The 18,828-nt window shown below is 45.9% G+C and overlaps 1 protein-coding gene across 2 annotated transcripts in view; it reads right to left on the bottom strand.

Moving 5' to 3' along the window:
- Positions 1-10,915: 10,915 nt before the first annotated feature.
- LOC133351081 (chloride channel protein ClC-Kb-like) overlaps positions 10,916-18,828 on the bottom strand; it is a 45,051-nt gene continuing 37,138 nt past the window's right edge. For both annotated transcript variants that reach the window (XM_061566009.1, XM_061566010.1), the window contains exons 17-23: positions 16,754-16,796; positions 14,873-14,946; positions 14,683-14,715; positions 14,294-14,332; positions 13,143-13,247; positions 12,509-12,595; positions 10,916-11,390 (exon numbers count right to left, since the gene is read on the bottom strand). In XM_061566009.1, coding sequence (XP_061421993.1) covers positions 11,190-11,390; positions 12,509-12,595; positions 13,143-13,247; positions 14,294-14,332; positions 14,683-14,715; positions 14,873-14,946; positions 16,754-16,796 — 582 coding nt within the window. In that variant the 3' untranslated portion in view covers positions 10,916-11,189. The remainder of the gene's footprint in view (positions 11,391-12,508; positions 12,596-13,142; positions 13,248-14,293; positions 14,333-14,682; positions 14,716-14,872; positions 14,947-16,753; positions 16,797-18,828) is intronic.

Here is an 18,828-nt window from a genome sequence, read left to right on the forward strand (position 1 = left end):
AAGCAATTCACTAACACATGGGATGGGCTTTTATTTATTTTTTACAATAATGTCTAATAGTGTATTGTATTACATTGCTCTGTTTTTACTTTTTAAACCATTTCTTGTTTCATTGTATGTAATGGCAAAGATTAGAGATTAATAAATTACAACCATAACCACAATCACATAAACAGAAATATATGCATTGATTTATATGAAGACAAGTCCAGATATTGTGGCCAAGGTTCAGCAAATTGTTGTTTTTATTTACATAGCAAAGCAATTATTTTTATACCAATATATGGGGGGGGGGGGTATTTTGAGCATATATATTATACTAGCTGTACTACCCGGCTTCGCCCGGGACTTGTATCTACCACGGCCGGCCGCCTTTGTCTCCCCAGTGGCGATGTTAATACGCTACAGTAGTTAAGTTACTCGTTTGAGGCAGAGTCGACCTAGGGGAGGTTCAAATAATCGTCACCGGTGGTGGCCGTGAGCGGGAATCGAACTGGGTTTGCCGGGTTGGTAGCGCAGCGTAGCGTTAAGCACTACACCCACCGCTCCTCACACACCACACACGCACAGACACACACACAGACACACACACAGACACACGCAGACACACACAGACAGAAACACACACACAGACAGCACGCTAACCACTACACTACCGCTCCCCACACACCACACACGCACACACACAGACACACACACAGACACACACACATACACACACACACAGACACACACACACAGGCAGCACGCTAAGCACTACACTACCGTTCCCCCTACACAACACACGCGCGCGCGTCCATAGGTACACATACACGCGCTTGCTGCAGACACACACGACTTTCAGGGTGCATACGGCAGTAAACGACTGAAATAATAAAGCGGCAATGCTGTGTAAGGAACGCCTTAGACCCGCATTATACATTTGTGTAATGCGAGCGTAAACACACAAACACACACAAACACATACACACACACATACATGCAGACACACAGACAGACACATAACACACATACATACACACACATACAAACACAGAAACACATACACACACATACATAGACACACACATACATACACACGAACACATCCACAGACGTACATACACACATACATACAGGCACGCAGACATACACATAAACACATACAAAAAAACCCACATACATACACACACACATACATACACACAAACACATGCACACACATACATACACACATGCATACAGACACACAGACATACACATAAACACATACACACATACACATGACCCGGCTTCGCCCGGGACTTGGATCCACCACGGCGGCAAAACCGACATACATACACACACAGACATACACACAAACACATACACACACATACATACACACATGCATACAGACACACAGACATACACATAAACACATACACATGACCCGGCTTCGCCCGGGACTTGGATCCACCACGGCGGCAAAACCGACATACATACACACACAGACATACACACAAACACATACACACACATACAAACACACATGCATACAGACACACAGACATACACATAAACACATACACATGACCCGGCTTCGCCCGGGACTTGGATCTACCACGCCCAGCCGCCTTTGTCTCCCAAGTGCCGATGTTAATACGCCACACCAGTTACTCGTTTGAGGCTGAGTGGACCTAGGGGAGGTTCAAATAATCGTCACCGGTGGTGGCCGTGAGCGGGAATGGAACTGGGTTCGCCGGGTTGGTAGTGCAGCGTAGCGTTAAGCACTACACCCACCGCTCCTCACACACCACACACGCACAGACACACACACAGACACACGCAGACACACACAGACAGACACAGACAGACACACACACACACAGACAGCACGCTAAGCACTACACTACCGCTCCCCACACACCACACACGCACACACACAGACACACACACAGACACACGCAGACACACACAGACAGACACAGACAGACACACACACACACAGACACAGACAGCACGCTAAGCACTACACTACCGTTCCCCCTACACAACACACGCGCGCGCGTCCATAGGTACACATACACGCGCTTGCTGCAGACACACACGACTTTCAGGGTGCGTAAGGCAGTAAACGACTGAAATAATAAAGCGGCAATGCTGTGCGAGGAACGCCTTAGACCAGCAACACATTTGTGTAATGCGAGCGTAAACACACAAACACATACAAACACATACACACACATACACACACATACATACACACACATACACACAAACACATACACACACATACACACACATACAAACACACAGACATACACATACACACAAACACACACATACATGCACACAAACACATACACAATACACACACACATACATGCAGACACACAGACAGACACGTAACACACATACATACACACACATACATACACAGAAACACATACACACACATACATAGACACACACATACATACACACAAACACATGCACACACGTACATACACACATACATAGAGACACGCAGACATACACATAAAGACAGAAAAAAAACCCACATACATACACACACACATACACACAAACACATACATACACATACATACACACATACATAGAGACACACAGACATACACATAAACACACATACACATGACCCGGCTTCGCCCGGGACTTGGATCCACGATGCCCCGCCGCCTTTGTCTCCCCAGTGACGATGTTCACACACGACAGCAGTTACGCTTTTGAGGCTGAGTGGACCTAGGGGAGGGCCAGGTCCGTTTCAAATAATCGTCAGCGGTGGTGGGCGTGAGTTGGAATCGAACTGGGGTCGCTCAAGCAGCTTAATGACTGTTTGTACAAAGAACATATAAAGAATCGATTATAATAACCAGGCAAGAGTCCACATTATAGACTGCCAGTACACGCACTCAGCTTCATAAGCAGGCTAGAGTGTACATGATAGAGTGGCAGTACGCTCACCGAGCTTAATAAGCAGGCTACAGTGTACATGATAGACTGGCAGTACGCTCACCCAGCTTAATGAGTATTTGTACAGTGAACATTAAAGTAATCGATTGTTGGCGCGTTGGGTTTAAAAGTAATATTAATAGCACACATTGTGGTGGGGGTGTAGTGAAGAGTAGGAAAAACTTTGATGAATTTACCTCAGAGTGGCGTGGTGGGTGTCGAGGCCTAGTAGCGTGCAAAGCCTGCGGCCTCGCCTAAAATTGTCGGCTTGGAAGAGGCAGGGTACGTGTGGCGTTCCTTTCCCCCCCCCCCTAGCGCTCCAACAATACTGTGTAATGGCTATTATTTAATTAAATACGGAGTTTATGAAAGTGGCGAAGGCGTGGCTAGCCGTTGGCAGGGGCAACCGCCGTCCAATGAAACTGCAGCCCTTGGCGAAGGCGTGGCTAGCCGTTGCCAGGTCCAATGAAAGCGGCTGAAGGCGTGGCTAGCCGTTGCCAGGGGCAACCGCCGTCCAATGAAAGTGCGTATGGGCCAAAGTCCACACACAGACAGACAGACATGAACGATTTTATATATATAGATTTACGGCATTGGTTTACAACACCTGTTGAAATTTCGTGGACGGTGCGTTGGGGAGAATTGTCAAATGAGCGTCAGGGTTTTCTGGTGCAACTGGATTCCTCGCAAGATGTTGCATCGCACAAAGTAATGCGTGGCGTGGGGTAACTCTATCCAGTTCGTTCGTATTTCCTCGTCAATCAAATGGCTTCATTCGCTTTTGAATTGGACAAGAAAAGACAATTTTAATTCGTAGGTCATTTATACGGCAGTGTGCCAAGTGCTAACCACGTGACCGCGGCTGCACGGTACATTGTGTGCGCCTTTAAAATCAGCGGACACCTGACGGATTAACATCAACACTTTATTGATTAACAGTAATATAATTTACATATCACATGCGAGGGATGGCTGGTTTCATGTTAAAGATTAGCCAATGTGCCAGGCTGGACTGTATCGTGCATTAAAAACAAAAATCCATTGTAAATCAACATTCAGCCCAATCCAAGCCAACATTATGAGTGTAACCTAAAGGCAACGAAGACAAATACTCCCGTATAGTCTTCACAGACTTTAGGGGCAAGTGCTATCAGCGAGCACCTATGAAGGCCGGAATGGTACACGAGGGGGTGGGTGGCCAGCACCACGCCCGACCGCCTTTGTCTCCCCAGTGGCGACGTTTACACACCGCACCAGGTACTCATTTGTGGCTGAGCCGACCTAGGGGAGGCCCAGGAACCGGTTCAGATAATCGCTAACCGCTACACTACCGCTCCAACACGCACGCAAATGCACAGGTAGTGTAGACGACACTCGATAGGTGGCCACGTGATCTCTCAGGATGTGAAAGTGCCCCTAGACAATCTTCTCGGTTCTTTCGGTAAAGTCACGTAGAAGGGAAATAATAAAATCTAAAAAATAAAACATAATAAAATCATTCTCACGACGTTTCGGCCACAACGCAAGCAGCCGTCCTCAGGTGAAGAACAGGTCTGTCGATAAGACAGACCTGTTCTAAGACAGACTCTGTCGATAAGACAGACCTGTTCTTCACCTGAGGACGGCTGCTTGCGTTGTGGCCGAAACGTCGTGAGAATTATTTTATTGTGTTTTATTTTTATTATTTTATTATTTCCATTCTACGTGATGACTTTACCGAAAGAACCAAGAATATAATAATAAAATAATATAAAACATAATGCTTTTATATTATTTTATTATTTCCCTTCTACGTGACTTTACCGAAAGAACCAAGAAGATGAATCCCTGCAGTCACGAAAGCTTTAAATCGAAATTTGACCCTTGATAAGTCCGTCATTAACATATGAAGTGAGAGGTTACTGTTCTTCGCTCGTTTTCAGAAGTGGGGGGGGGGGGGGGGGTCGAGGTGCACTTTCACCGCCAAGACATCGTCAGTGTGAGAGCCGACACACCGCCCGCAAGGAGCCGTTGTTCACAATTTGTCGGATTGACGGCGGCCGCACGTCCCTTGTGCCGAACTAAAGGGAGCCAGTGGCTCCCGGGCCGTGCAGTGAAGGACACTGCTCTAATGCTCTTAGGTTCGGTAAAGTCATGTAGGTAGAAAAAATATAAATCACTTGTTGCAACAGCCCTTTCTAAGTTCAGAAGTTCTACTGCTGCATCTTTCTACCTGATGGCGATTGCTTGTGTTGCGATCGACACGTCGTGATTTATTGTTTATTTATTCTACCTACGTGACTTTACCGAAAGAACCAAAGAGTATGGATTCCTGCAGTCACGAAAACTTCAAATCAAGACTGCTCTCATGCTTCAGTTATGGACTTCTGCGCGTCATTTTTCTAATCGTTGCGTTGATTCACCAAAGGCGATTTTTTTTCCCTGTGCAACCATCGCAGCAACGCATTGGAGCCACAAAAAATTAACCCGTAAAAACAAAGTTTTTCACTATAAATCCTTTATATGCGTGGCATCGGTTTTATTGTATTATTAATTTCTGTTTTTCTTGAGTAAGAGTTTCATTTTTATCACATTAGTAATTAAAATTAAATATGAAAAAAATGTTTTCCTAAAAAGTGGAAAATTTTGGAAAAAAATTTTCACGAAAATAAATTGTCATGCACAACGAGTCTGTGTGCAAAATGTCAGCTCGATTGGATCACGGGAAGTGGGTTAAAAAACGACCGAAGGATTTGCACGGTCGTAAGCGCGCAGGCAAGTGAACTTAATATAAAGGATTAAAAAATAGTTCGGGGCGCCCAGATGTCCAAGCTTCAAGCCGCCCAAACATAGTCCCACCATTCCGTGTTTACCCCTCATTTTTTTCCAAGTAGATGTCCGGCAGTGATTCACTGTTGATGGCTGTGCAGGAGAACTCCTCTTACCCGTGGCGATGTGGGGGACCGATATCTGCGGCTCTTTTTATCCGCAGGGGGTCATGCGTAAAGGTAACTCACGTATCCGCAGGACAACATTTTTTAGCGGATAATTGGGACGAATAGGGCCGCTGATAATGGGAGTTTTCGCGGAACTGCCTGGCTCCCGCGGGTTATAGGAGTCGCGGTTAATAAGGTGACGGATACGAAGGAGGAATGATCATGTACAGGATGGACCGACTACAGGGAAGAACATATATTTGGGATTGTGGGTTTGTTTTGCATCATGTCACACGTTCAAACACAACTCCAGTATAGCAATACCAAGATTCGTAAAACCACACAGTAAAATATATAATTCTTCGTGACGAATTCGCGTATTTACAACACACAATTATCCAAGTAGATTGTTACACAAACCGACGCACACGTGACTATTGCCTTCATTCCCTTTAACACATCAAGCATCATCCATGCATTGCACTCGGTGGCAACGTTCAAGCAAAGCTGTTTTCTACTATAGGCATTGGCTACGTGGCCACAGCTACTGTGAACAACTCGAGCAGAGAGGGGGTTGAAGCCAAGGCTTCAGAACGAACACAATCTGGGACGCTACATTAACAGACGCGCGGCTTCACGACTGGCAATCGTAAATAAAGTACGTGCACTCTCCAGCCACCATTGCCCCATAGCCGAGTGAATTATAACAAATGTGACATTTATTGCTGTGTTTAAAGTGTCAGTTAAAATATTACACATGTTTTGTTTTAGCAGCGAAACAAAGGAATACGTCGATACGGAAGCACGCTTACTCTCTCCGGTTGTCGCTGTCGACGTAAAACAATCTGTGCAAAGTAACGTTGCTCAAGTCAAAATTGCAGACACCATTTATGAAACCGGCACACAGAGGAAGAGACGTGCGGGAAATCTTTCGCCAAAGCCGATAACATCGCCACAATCAAACTCCTTGTGATTCACACTTTCCCCGTATTAGAACAAGATCTGTACAGGAAACCTGGGGTCACTTATAATTACGGTTATAGCAGTACCGTTAGTTGAAATCACATTGCGATTGCGACCATTACGAATCACACAAATCACAAATGTAATTGACCCAGGTCTGCTATAAAGGCTACATACTATACGTGTATACGGTATACACACACACAAACACATAATTCAACTCCTAAACCGAATCTACTGCCACCGAACGATCCGCAATGTGACTGTAGGGTCACCAACCCAACGCTGTCTGCCCCGCTGACTTGCGGGCAATATCCCCCCGACATCAAGCAAGCCTCCAGCAGCGGCTACTGGATGGCTGAATAACCTCCATATCCACACGCACGCACGCACACACGTACTGCACGTGACGTCGCGAATGTCACCTTGCCATACGAAATAAGAGAGAGAGACACTGATCCAGAATGTGCTCTCGCGTTGCCACACAAGCACGACGCGGCGTCGATGTGATGACTCTATACATGCAAGCTGCCTTTACACAAAACACCCCCCCCCCACCACCACCACCTCCGATTTTTGTTTTACATGAAACTAAAGGAGTTTAACAGGATCCGATTTTAGTACATTTTCTTGGTTCTTTGGGTAAAGTCACGTAAATAGAAAACCAAAAAATAAAAAGATGAAATAAAAATAATAAAATAAAAATCATACATTTTAAATAATAAAATAAAAAAACCCACGACGTTTCGATCGCAACACAAGCGGTCTTCATCAGGCGGAGAGAAAATGTTTATTTTTTCTTATTCTTTTATTTTTATTTTTAGATTTTTTTTTATTTACGTGACTTTACCGAAAGAACCAAGAATATGAATTCCTGCAGTCACGAAAGTTAAAATTCTGGATTTTTGTCCGTTAAATAAAGGAGTTCTTCTTTTTACAACAGTTGGTTAAACATCGTCAACCCATTTCGATTTAAAGCTTTCGTGACTGCAGGGATTCATCTTCTTGGTTCTTTCGGTAAAGTCACCGAAAGAACCAAGAAGATCATCAACCCAGTGCCCCTGCAACAGTACATATCCGGTCTTCACACCTGCAAGACTCACGGTGATGAGATCACCTTTACTGCTCCATTTCAGACCGGAAGACTTCTTCACAATTCTGGCAAATCGCCAGCGAAACGTCGAACTCGAGTCGTAAATGCTGTGGGTTTACTCGTCAACACACCGGTGTGCGGAAGCAGTAACTGATTGGCACGTTTTGTTGACGCGACAAACTTTACTAATTGGCTGTGTCGGGTGCTGGCAGGTTAACGACAAAAAACTTTATCATGCAAAACATCGGTCGCGAAAGCCTATGTGTTAAACTGACATATACAGTATTCATACACAAAGACAAAGATCCCCCATCTAGTCTTAACAAACTGTTGGGGCAAGTGCTTTTAGCGAGCACCTATGAAGGCCGGCACTGCACACGAGGGGTGGGTGGTCAACACATTATTTTCCAAATTCGAAAATGACACCGCAAATTACTCATTTGGGATTAAACACATAGTCATCATCATGCCACCCCGACTGGCAGACCAATGCCCCAGGTGACTCTTGCAAGCGAGACTATCCCGGTCTCTTGAGTTCTCACCCGGTAAAAACGAAAGAAGCTTTCAAACATTTATCTTGCTTAAAATTGCCCCTTCAAAAGAAAAAGTGTCAGACTCAGGCTCCCCAATTCACCAACGAGGAAGGGAATTCCACAGTGGTGAAGCCTGGCTGCAAAGAAAGCTCCGTATCCCGTAGAGTAACAAAGTCTGGCCTTTGGAAGAATGAGTAGTGGACCAGAATCAGCAGATCAAATTGTTTTTGCGGTCGAATAAAACCAACTTGAGCAGATCGGTCTGGAATTTAGGAGCCAGCGCATTCAAGGCCTTGGACGTGAGGATAAGAATCGTAAAGTGAATCCTATACTTAATCGGGAGGAAATGATAGGTGGAAAAATGGTCACACAATTTAGATCAGGGTTGATGATCGTGACAGACATAACTACAAACTCCTTCACAAGGAAAACGTTTAGCAACCACAATCATGCCATTGTGTAACATGGGGGGGGAAACATTTATACGTGATTAGGATTGGCACAGCAAAAACTTCATCGCGTATCCGAGAGAGAGAGAGCGCTATGTACACCGACGTTTTTACAAAATTTGCACGGCGAATTCAATCCCCGATGCTACCTCATTTGCATCAATCACAATCAGACCCCCCCTCCCTCCCTGCCCCACCTCCTCCTCCTGACCCCCTCCTCACCTGCCCCCCTCCCCCCCTGCCCCCTGACCCCCCCTACCCTTTTCCGAGTAAGTATTGGGTCACTTAACTCACCCTTCGAGCGCGGGCATATATATTTATATATATTAAAGTACGACAGATGCAACATGATCCCTTCCTTTGCTCACGTCGTTTACACAACACAACGGTGACATCAGCTTCCCCTAAAAAAAAACCCACCGCAACAGAGCAGAGGACGAAACCCAAACGCGTGTTTTAGGCGGACGTCACGACGCGTGCCCTTAATCGCGCCCCGTGTCACCGGCGGACACTTAGACCTGCTCAGCGAGGCGTGGAGTCCCATTTGGCGAGACAGCTTCTGAACCAGCGGCGTAGTGACGACATTATCAGCTGAGGGGAGCGGCACTCGGTCAAGTGGGCCCCCTAATATTTGATTTGTCTCGCACGGTCGCAACTTTGGCTATTAATTATCGCGGCTCCTCTCTCCCGATCACATCGTCGTTAGGCTCACGGTCTCGAACATTTAACGCTGTAAGGGGCGCTCCATATTCTTTTACACTTTTGTCGAAAAGTTATCTCACGGTGGCTGTCGGGGGGGGGGGAGGGCCCAACTCTTAGCTTTGGACACCAGGGGGCGGGTCAAGGCATCCTGTGCCCCCATGCTGAGTCACGCCACCGATCTGAGTGAATGCTCGTTGCTTAACGACACTACGACGTGGATTTGTGAAGGATGTAAATGCGGCGCAACTGCCGGACAGCCCGTTTGTCGCTCGGCATGAACGTGACATGTCTGTTAGTCCACCGACCTATCGGTGCTTTGCAGACCAACATTGTCCAGCAGCATGTGATTCAACAAGCAAACTGTGGACAGTCTAGATTTGAAGCTTTTGTGGCTGCAGGAATCCATACTCTTTGGTTCTTTTGGTAAAGTCACGTAGGTAGAAAAATAATAGATCACGACGTTTCGATCGCAACACAAGCAATCGTCATCAGGTGGAGAGATCTGCCGTGGGACGAGGTTATATAGGCTTCGGCAGTAGGGGGGGAGAGAGGAGGTGATGGGAGATTTCTCCAAGTGCTGCCGCGGTGATCCACTGTGGACAGGTTTTGAACTTTTTGGGCCTCACCTGGATTCATAATGGTTTAGAAAGCCCATAGACTGATTAATAATTATTATAATACCAAAAAAAATCTGTAACAATTCGCAGCCCTTATTCAATCCACTGCTGGATGAAGGCTTTCCCACACTCTATCAGTCATGAGGGTTGTTTCACCATACTTCACCACGCGGCTAGAGTGCAGGTTGGTGATGGAAGTGTAGAGCCCATTTGTTGAATGTCAGCCGAGGCCAGAAATCCAACTTGGGTCCACCGAGGTTCATAGCACAGAGCGCTAACCGCTGCGCCACCATTCCAAAACCGTCGGCTGATGGACTAAACGTTACATTTTTTTATTGCGGACAGAAGAATGAAGGTTGAATTATTCGACTGAATGCTCAACAACAACACACAATGGATGTAAATGGAATGGTTACACAGACGTGTAAAAACTATTTTTCAATCACTGTCTGCTCCTAAGTGACCTGGACTGCTTGGTGTGGGCGAACAATTTAGCAGGACGGCACGACCTCCTCAAACTATACTCACCCCTAGCTTATAAATTGGACTGGGCTGCAGGATGCTTGCGTGCAACGTAGCCCAGAAATATAGTTGCAGGTGCAACTTTGCGCTCGCCCGCCTACGAACCTACGCTATCTCGCAAACGAAAAACAAAAAACTTGCAAGGCGATTCTCCCCCCCGCCCCGCCTCACCCCCTGCCATCCCCAACTTCACCGACTGTTGCACCAAGCAGCACCACTGAGCATCGATAGATCGACGAGCGTCTATCCATCGTTCATTGGCAGCTACGGGAAGAATGAAAGAAGCTTAGACTGCCCGATGGCGAACCGCTCCCTTGCCGGCGTCAAAGTGTTTACGGACTCGGCCAGATGGGTGCCCCCCCCGCAGCATCAGCAGGGAACTCCCACAGCTCGCGTCGTTCCTACCAAGCGAACCCGTCGCGTCGTCAGCCGGTGCAAAAACCGTCGTCGGACACAACCGCCTACACCGCCGAGCCCTGGAAGGAGACTCTTCGGTGTCGCGTTTCCGGCTCCGGAGAGATGTCATCGCCGTCCTGCGACGCTCCGCCTGGCCCCGACGAGTCCGCGCCGGGCATCTGAGCCGGCGGTTGGTCCACCTTGCTGTTCCGCCGCACAGTCCTCACGAAGTTCCCCTTCACCGTCGCCCCCACGGCCTGCTTCAGCTGCACAGGGCGAGGGACGACAGTGGAGGAAAGACGTTTCAGCAAACGTGGAGTGGAACCCGTGTCTGGGCGGCATGCGTCGTGAGCACACCTGACGAGAGATGAGACGCAAAGCGAACGGCGGAGTGGAGATCCGAGAGGGAACGGGAAGAGAAGCGGAGGGTTGGCAGAAGAGACGATGGCAGCGAGAAGAAATCTACGACTGGAGAGGGACGACTGGGGAAAGGGAATGGTGGAGTCCCTTTGCCCTGCATTGGAGAATTACAGGCGGACGCCAACGAACAGAACGTTTGAAACTTCAAACGTCAAAGGCAATGATCGTTTGTGCAGGATGACACAGGCTGACGTCCAAGGTTTTTACATTGGACGATACTCGTTAAGGACCCGCACAAACCCCCAAGGAATTCTAGACGTCAGCAGCAGCAGAGGAGGAGAAGTGACCTTCCATAGAGCGACAGTAGGAACAACATTGAGCAACGTCCTAAATGAGACAAAGAGAGCCTTGAGGAATTCCTGGTCAATGAAAGGAACACAAAGACAAAGACCCCCCCCCCCCCATATAGCCTCATCAGACTGTTGGGGCAAGTGCCGTTAGCGAGCACCTATGAAGGCTGGCACTGCGCGCAAGGGGGGGTGGGTATCCAGCGCCGTGCCCAGCCGCCTTCGTGTCCCCAGTGCCAATGTTTACACACCACACCAGGTGCTCATTTGAGGCTGTGTCAAACTCGGGAAGGCCCAGGACCGGTTTGGTTATCGGTCGCTGGGTTTCGTAGCGCATCTCGTTGACCCCAAGACAACCGCTCCTGGACTAGACGACCGAAATGATCCTGCTACCACGAGGATCGGCGATGGGAGCTGTTCAGACAAAGACAAAGGTACATATTCTTGGTTCTTTCGGTAAAGTCACGTAGAAGGGAAATAAAAAAAAAATATTCTATTATAAAATATGAATTTTATGAATATTTTCAAAAATTTTTTTCTTATTAAATATTAATTTTATTAATATTTTATAAAAAAATATTTCATTATTTCCCTTCTACGTGACTTTATCGAAAGAACCAAGAATATGAATCCCTGCAGTCACGAAATCTTTAAATCGAAACGAAGGTGCAGCTTACCTCCTTCAGGGACACAACGCCCACCAGTTTTCCGAGTGCCGTCACGTAGCAGATCCTCAGGCCCAGCAGATTGAAGAGGTCGTACACCTGCAAGGAGAGGAACGCAGCGTCGGCGAATCGCTGCCACCGTTGTGACACCGGTCCAAATGGACACCGGTACAACATCGCTTCTATTGCTACAAACCAAAAAAACAAAAACCCCCACGGACACATTCGCCGGTCTGCTCTTCTTGTCGTACGGCTGATGTAGACGCAGAGCAAGAACTGAAAAATGTATATTCAACGTGGTCAAGCCCGGATAACCTCGTCAGGAGCAGCAGAGTGTATCGCTGTGATGTCTCCTGCGTATTTGTGGATGGGGGCATTGCGTCATTACATGTTATACAGTCTCTTCTGGATGACCACAGCCGCACACCGGAGACATTTCAATTTCCACATTTGTGCATCAGGTATCCGCATCTGCCAAGGTTTGTGCGGATTATGGTGGACCAGTAACGACTACTTACCTATATAACAGGCGACGTTTAGGACCCCATTATATATTTAATCTTTGTTATATTCCTGCGACGATATCCGCGGTGCCTTCTCTGCGGCACGAGAAGAACGCGCTGCCTGGCCCTGATTGGGGACGCACCTTGTGTAAGGAGGCGGTCTGGATGATCCGGTACGGAGCGGGGTTTATGGTGACCCCGTCGAGACAGATGACCTGCTCCAGCTGCTGCCGTTCCCACTCTTCGATCTGTGGGGCAGCGCACGTTGGGGGGGGGGGGGGGGGGTGTCAGTGTCAGCGGCCACGAGGGTGAAGCGATGCTCGTTTTAAAAGTATTCAAATAAAAAAACAGAAATATTTTACCAGGTAAGGCACGCTGAGCTACGTAACTCAACGAAGTTGCTTGTAATGTGGAAATGAATAGCAGCCGAATACTCTAAATGCGTGTTGATTATAAATGTGGAGGTAAAAACAGGAGGACCCGGAGAATAATACACGCGACCACGGAGAGAACATACAAACTCCAAATATACAGCAGGTGTCAGGGTCGGGATCGAACCCACGACCAGCCTGTATACCAGGCGAGGTAGTTAACATCTCACCAATTAACATCTCATTTTATAAACTAAAAAAAACTCAACTCCTGGGCCTAAGGCTTTCTAACCCTGACCCTTCCCCCAAGTCAATTTAGGAGTCTGCGATCGTCATTATTTTTACCATCACACATTTTAACTCTCGTTTAAATTTACAATCGAGTTTCTTAAACGTGTGTGCAATGTTTTGTTCCCCAATGGTCATCGTGAATGTATTATTTCCAGCATCCTATTCGATTTCCATTTAATTCACATTTTTTTTAAATCAATGTTTTATGTAACGGCTAGTGTGGGGTGTCGCAGTGGTCAGTGTGCTACGCTACAAACCCTACAATCTGGGTCCGACTCCCAGCCGCGTATTTCGTCAGTGGCGAGCGATACCTAAACCGGTCCTGAAACCCACCATCCACAACCCCACACTGACCAGTGCGATGAAGTATGTGTCGTGAACATCGCCACTGGGGAGACAAAGGCGGTCGGGCGTGGTGCTGGCCACCCACCACTTCGTGTGCCGTGCCGAGCCTTCATAAGCGCTCGCAAACAGAACTTGCCCCAAAAGTCTGTTCAGGCTATACGGAGGATCTTTGCCTTTAGTGCACATTAAGGGAAGGCAGGCTGCCGTTGTGATAACCGCCGAGTAGAGTAGAACACAGCACGAATCTGTGCAGCATTGCTGGGGCAGCCACTAATGATCCGTCTTACCTCCTCATCTGTCATGCTTTCCAAGATAGCGTGCCCATCCTGTGGATGAATTCAAAATGAGAACTTTTTAACGCTCAAATCATTTACTGTTAATGCAATCGCGTTGTCACGCGAAATAGTCTTGAAACTCAATTAGGCTTTTTGGATAAACTAAATAAATAATAATGATTAATGGGGTGAGTGGTGGTGCAGTGGTTAGTACACCGTGTTTTGAACCCAGTGGCATGCCTTTTGATTCCTGGCCACAACCAACATCAGTCGTGAGTGATATTTAAACAGGTCCTGTGGGCCATCCGCTGAACAATGCTATTATAATTATTGGGATAAAGTAATGCATATCATGAATATTAAGCTCTTATGAAGGTCAAGCATATAATTTTGGTTCTTACCCCCAATAGGAGTTTCACTTTCTTCGATTCAAACTGAAAAAGACAAACAGAGTTACATTACAAAAAACAACACTTGACCGGATTACGAAGCCACACACTTAAGCAGTCACACACTTAACCAATGAAGACTTCGCCATTTTAACAGTGCACGTTTGGGATGATGCGAGTGAGTGGCCGGGTGGATGTTCACCTGGTCGCTGGGCCTTGGAATGATGTCCTCGCCACTGAGGAGAACCATTGACCTCTTCTTTGAGCCACTCCTGTCTGCAAGGAAACGTACAGCGGTGATGATTTCACGGCCGATCGCGTTCCATACGACCGGGTGAGTGAATCACTGCGTGTGGCTCTCGAAAAGTAACAATCATTCGATCATCTCGCCTCTCTCATTTCCTTCCATGCCCCCTCTCGTCCTCTTCATTCCCAATCTTCTCTATGTCTCTCTCAGTCCTTGCACTCCTCCACCGGAATAAACTTCTCTTGTACATTGAGCAGCACTGCCCATAGACTCAACACTGCACCATAGACTCAACACTGCACCACAGACTCAGCACTGCCCATAGACTCAACACTGCACTATAGACGAAAAATTGCCCATAGACTCAACACTGCACCATAAACTAAACACTGCACCACAGACTCAACACTGCACCATAGACTCAACACTGCACCATAGACTCAACACTGCACCACAGACTCAGCACTGCCCATAGACTCAACACTGCACCATAGACTCAACACTGCACCACAGACTCAACACTGCACCATAGACTCAACACTGCCCATAGACTCAACACTGCACCACAGACTCAACACTGCACCATAGACTCAACACTGCACCACAGACTCAACACTGCACCATAGACTCACCACTGCACCACAGACTCAACACTGACACTGTACATTAAGCAGTCCCTTTCCTTAACCTCCTTCCATTCATCTCTTAAAGCCTCACCTCTTCTCTATTGCCCATTCTCTTCCTCTTCTCTCCCCTCGCCCCTCCACTCATTCGCATCCCTCCCCTACCCTTTGGTGATCCATAAGTACCCTTCATCACTCAATCCTTGTACACCCCTGCCATCGAAATAATTCCATTCTGTCACCGCTTTGTCAGCTATGTCAAGCGCCTTGAGTGAAGATGCTCTATATAAAAATAAACTATATTCGATTAATCAATTACAATTGATTATTTGATTAGTTTAGAATGTTTCGTCTTCCCCTCCCCCGAAATTTTGATAAATATAATCCGTGCGGATATATCGTAAATCAGTGCAATCGCCCCCCCCCCCCCCGATGTTTGAAGTGGATACCACAGAACTACTTCTGAAACTCCTTCAAGTGACCTCTGGTCCACACTCCCACTGCGACCAATGTGCATTGCAGGACGGTCAAACTGATATTAAAAAATTTCCCCCAACTATAAATCGGCCCAATCAAGTGCAGTGATCAGTGACTGCACTTGAGACCATCTGCTCATTGTGCCTGAGAACCCGATTTAATCACAGAATTCAAACCCAGGATCTCATAATAAAGGTTTTAGGGTCAGATCGCGTTATTTATAAATGTGTCGTAACCCTCCACCACCCGACACGGCCAAACAGTAAAACATGTGTCACGTTTTTCAAAGGACAAAATAATTCACTTCTTTAGCCCACCGGTGTGTTGAAGAGAGAATCAACAGCATTTTAAAATTTGAGTAGTACGACGTTTCACTGATAATTACAATCAGCTTCATCGGGCAAGAATGGTGAAGCTTTCCTGTTGCTTCCGGTCTTAAATAGATTGACCTGTGTTGATTTGTATGTATGTGTGTTGACATTACTTTACGCAGTACGTTGTCAACCGTGCTAATCGGAATGCTAATCGGAGGCATGGGAAGGACAACAAACTAAACACAAGTAGCAGTTCTACATAAATTAGTTTTCAATCGAGATGTAAAAGTGCATAGCTCCAGTGGCTTCCTATTAAGGCCGGCACGGTTTACCAAGTGCTGGTATAGCTTCCCCTGTCTCCCGAGTGTTGATGTGTACACACACGCACACTACACATCAGACGATGTCAATGACTGCCTTACCTTCCAACGTGTACCTTGGCATCCTACTTTTGCCAGGCAAAAGCTGCAGGAAGAAAGAGCGAATGCAAGATTTAGTATTCAAAATATTATTGTTTCAATTTTACCACATTTTCTCCAGCAGATTTGGGCACAGGATTTACATTTATAACGACAATAATGATAATGGTCAAGTTGATGTCCTGCTCAAGTGAGCATCGAGGCAGTCCTCAGATCCCGTTTACAGCGCTGAGCCAGTGCTGGCAACTCCTCGATCATATGGCGGAGTTGAGTCTATCCATAAGAAAATCACTGTTGACTTCCCCACAAACTGATACTCGTTTTTTTTTTATCGATGATGGGCTGAGTCAACCTCCCAACCACCAACCAGGATTTGAACTCACAACCTTTTGCTTGTGAGCCACTTGCTCTACAGCTAAACCACCTCGCCAAGTTGACCTTTATCGCCAGATTGAGTGTCATAAACTCTTTCTGATGGCGGTACTAAGTATTTTGATTTTTTTTTTATTCGCATTTTCCACGCGGACGTTAAGCCAGAGCGTGCCGTAGCAGCAGAGCGGTAGAGCATCAGCGGAGTTATAAGATCAAAATGTTTTCTTTCACGTAACATTTTTAGCACATTTGCATGCACTACATACACGTCACAAGCTGTTTAAACGCATCAGCGCTCACCACTACGCCGCCGCTCCCCAACTCAGTACACAAACTTAATTTGGAGCTTTTGTGACTGCCGGAATTACTCTTTGGTTCTTTCGGTAAAGTCACGTATAAAGATAAAATAATAAATTAAATACTAGCATACGACGTTTCGATTGCAACACAAGCAATCATCATCAGGTATAACTGAAATAGAAACACAAATCTAGTATACTTAGAAATGTAATGTAATACAACAGAGAGTCGGATAACATAACAGTCAACACCCTACCTAGTTGATTACGTTTTTCTTGAGAATGCTAAATTTGAGAGAGAGCTAAAACACAGAACCAGAGACATATAGACAGACATATAAGCAGACAGATATCACAAAGATACATAGAGAGAGAGACAAAACATAGGCACACAGAGAAACCACGCCTCTGTGTCGAGGCATTAAATAGTACACAAACACAACAACATCAACGATGACAACAACAACAACAACTATGGGACCTTTCTTGCAAGTATCAACATATACGAATATGTTTCACCCTTTCTGGCAATAAAACAGTTGTAGTTGTATCACGGTGCTAAAACACCAAACAGAAACGTTTTGCGAGGAATCCTGTCACTGCATTAACCGCACACACGGCACTCGCGGTGAACACGGAAACAAAACAACAACGGTAGTTATAGGTTTTTACCCTTTCAACTGGTACAAAAACTGACACCTTTATACAAGGCATCATGTTTGCAATAACCACAACACAAGCAGTCAAAATGCAAACAAAAAAACAAATTTCGATTTAAAGCTTTCGTGACTGCAGGGATTCATCTCCTTGGTTCTTTCGGTAAAGTCACGTAGAAGGGAGATAATAAAATAATAAAAATAAAACATAATAAAATAATACAATTTGAATACAATTTTATAAATAAAACATAATAAAATAATACAATTTTAATACAATTTTATTATGTTTTATTTTTATTATTTTATTATCTCCCTTCTACGTGACTTTACCGAAAGAACCAAGAAGTTAAAAGAAACAACTCTGATGATGATAATGATACGCACTGTCCTTGAAGTTGATTGGTCCACACCCGAGACAGCTTTTCTTAGAGCCTAGTCTCCATTGGTGTTGGACCAGATGACGCCAAAAGGCGCACAACTCAAAGACAATGCACCATCAGAGTATGAGAGCTCGGGGTAAACATTTACACTATGAGACATCTCCTTTACCAGTGGCAAAATATAGTAGTAGGTTTTTACCCTTTAAACTGGTACAAAAACTGACACCTTTATACAAGGCATCATGTTTGGAATAACCACAACACAAGCAGTCAAAATGCAAACAAAAATAAAGAACTCTGATGTTGATAATGATATGCACTGTCCTTGAAGTTGATTGGTCCACACCCGAGACAGCTTTTCTTAGAGC

Source organism: Lethenteron reissneri, chromosome 36 (genome assembly GCF_015708825.2).
Source record: "Lethenteron reissneri isolate LAM-NWPU_2019-01 chromosome 36, ASM1570882v1, whole genome shotgun sequence".
In the NCBI taxonomy this organism is placed as follows: domain Eukaryota; kingdom Metazoa; phylum Chordata; class Hyperoartia; order Petromyzontiformes; family Petromyzontidae; genus Lethenteron; species Lethenteron reissneri.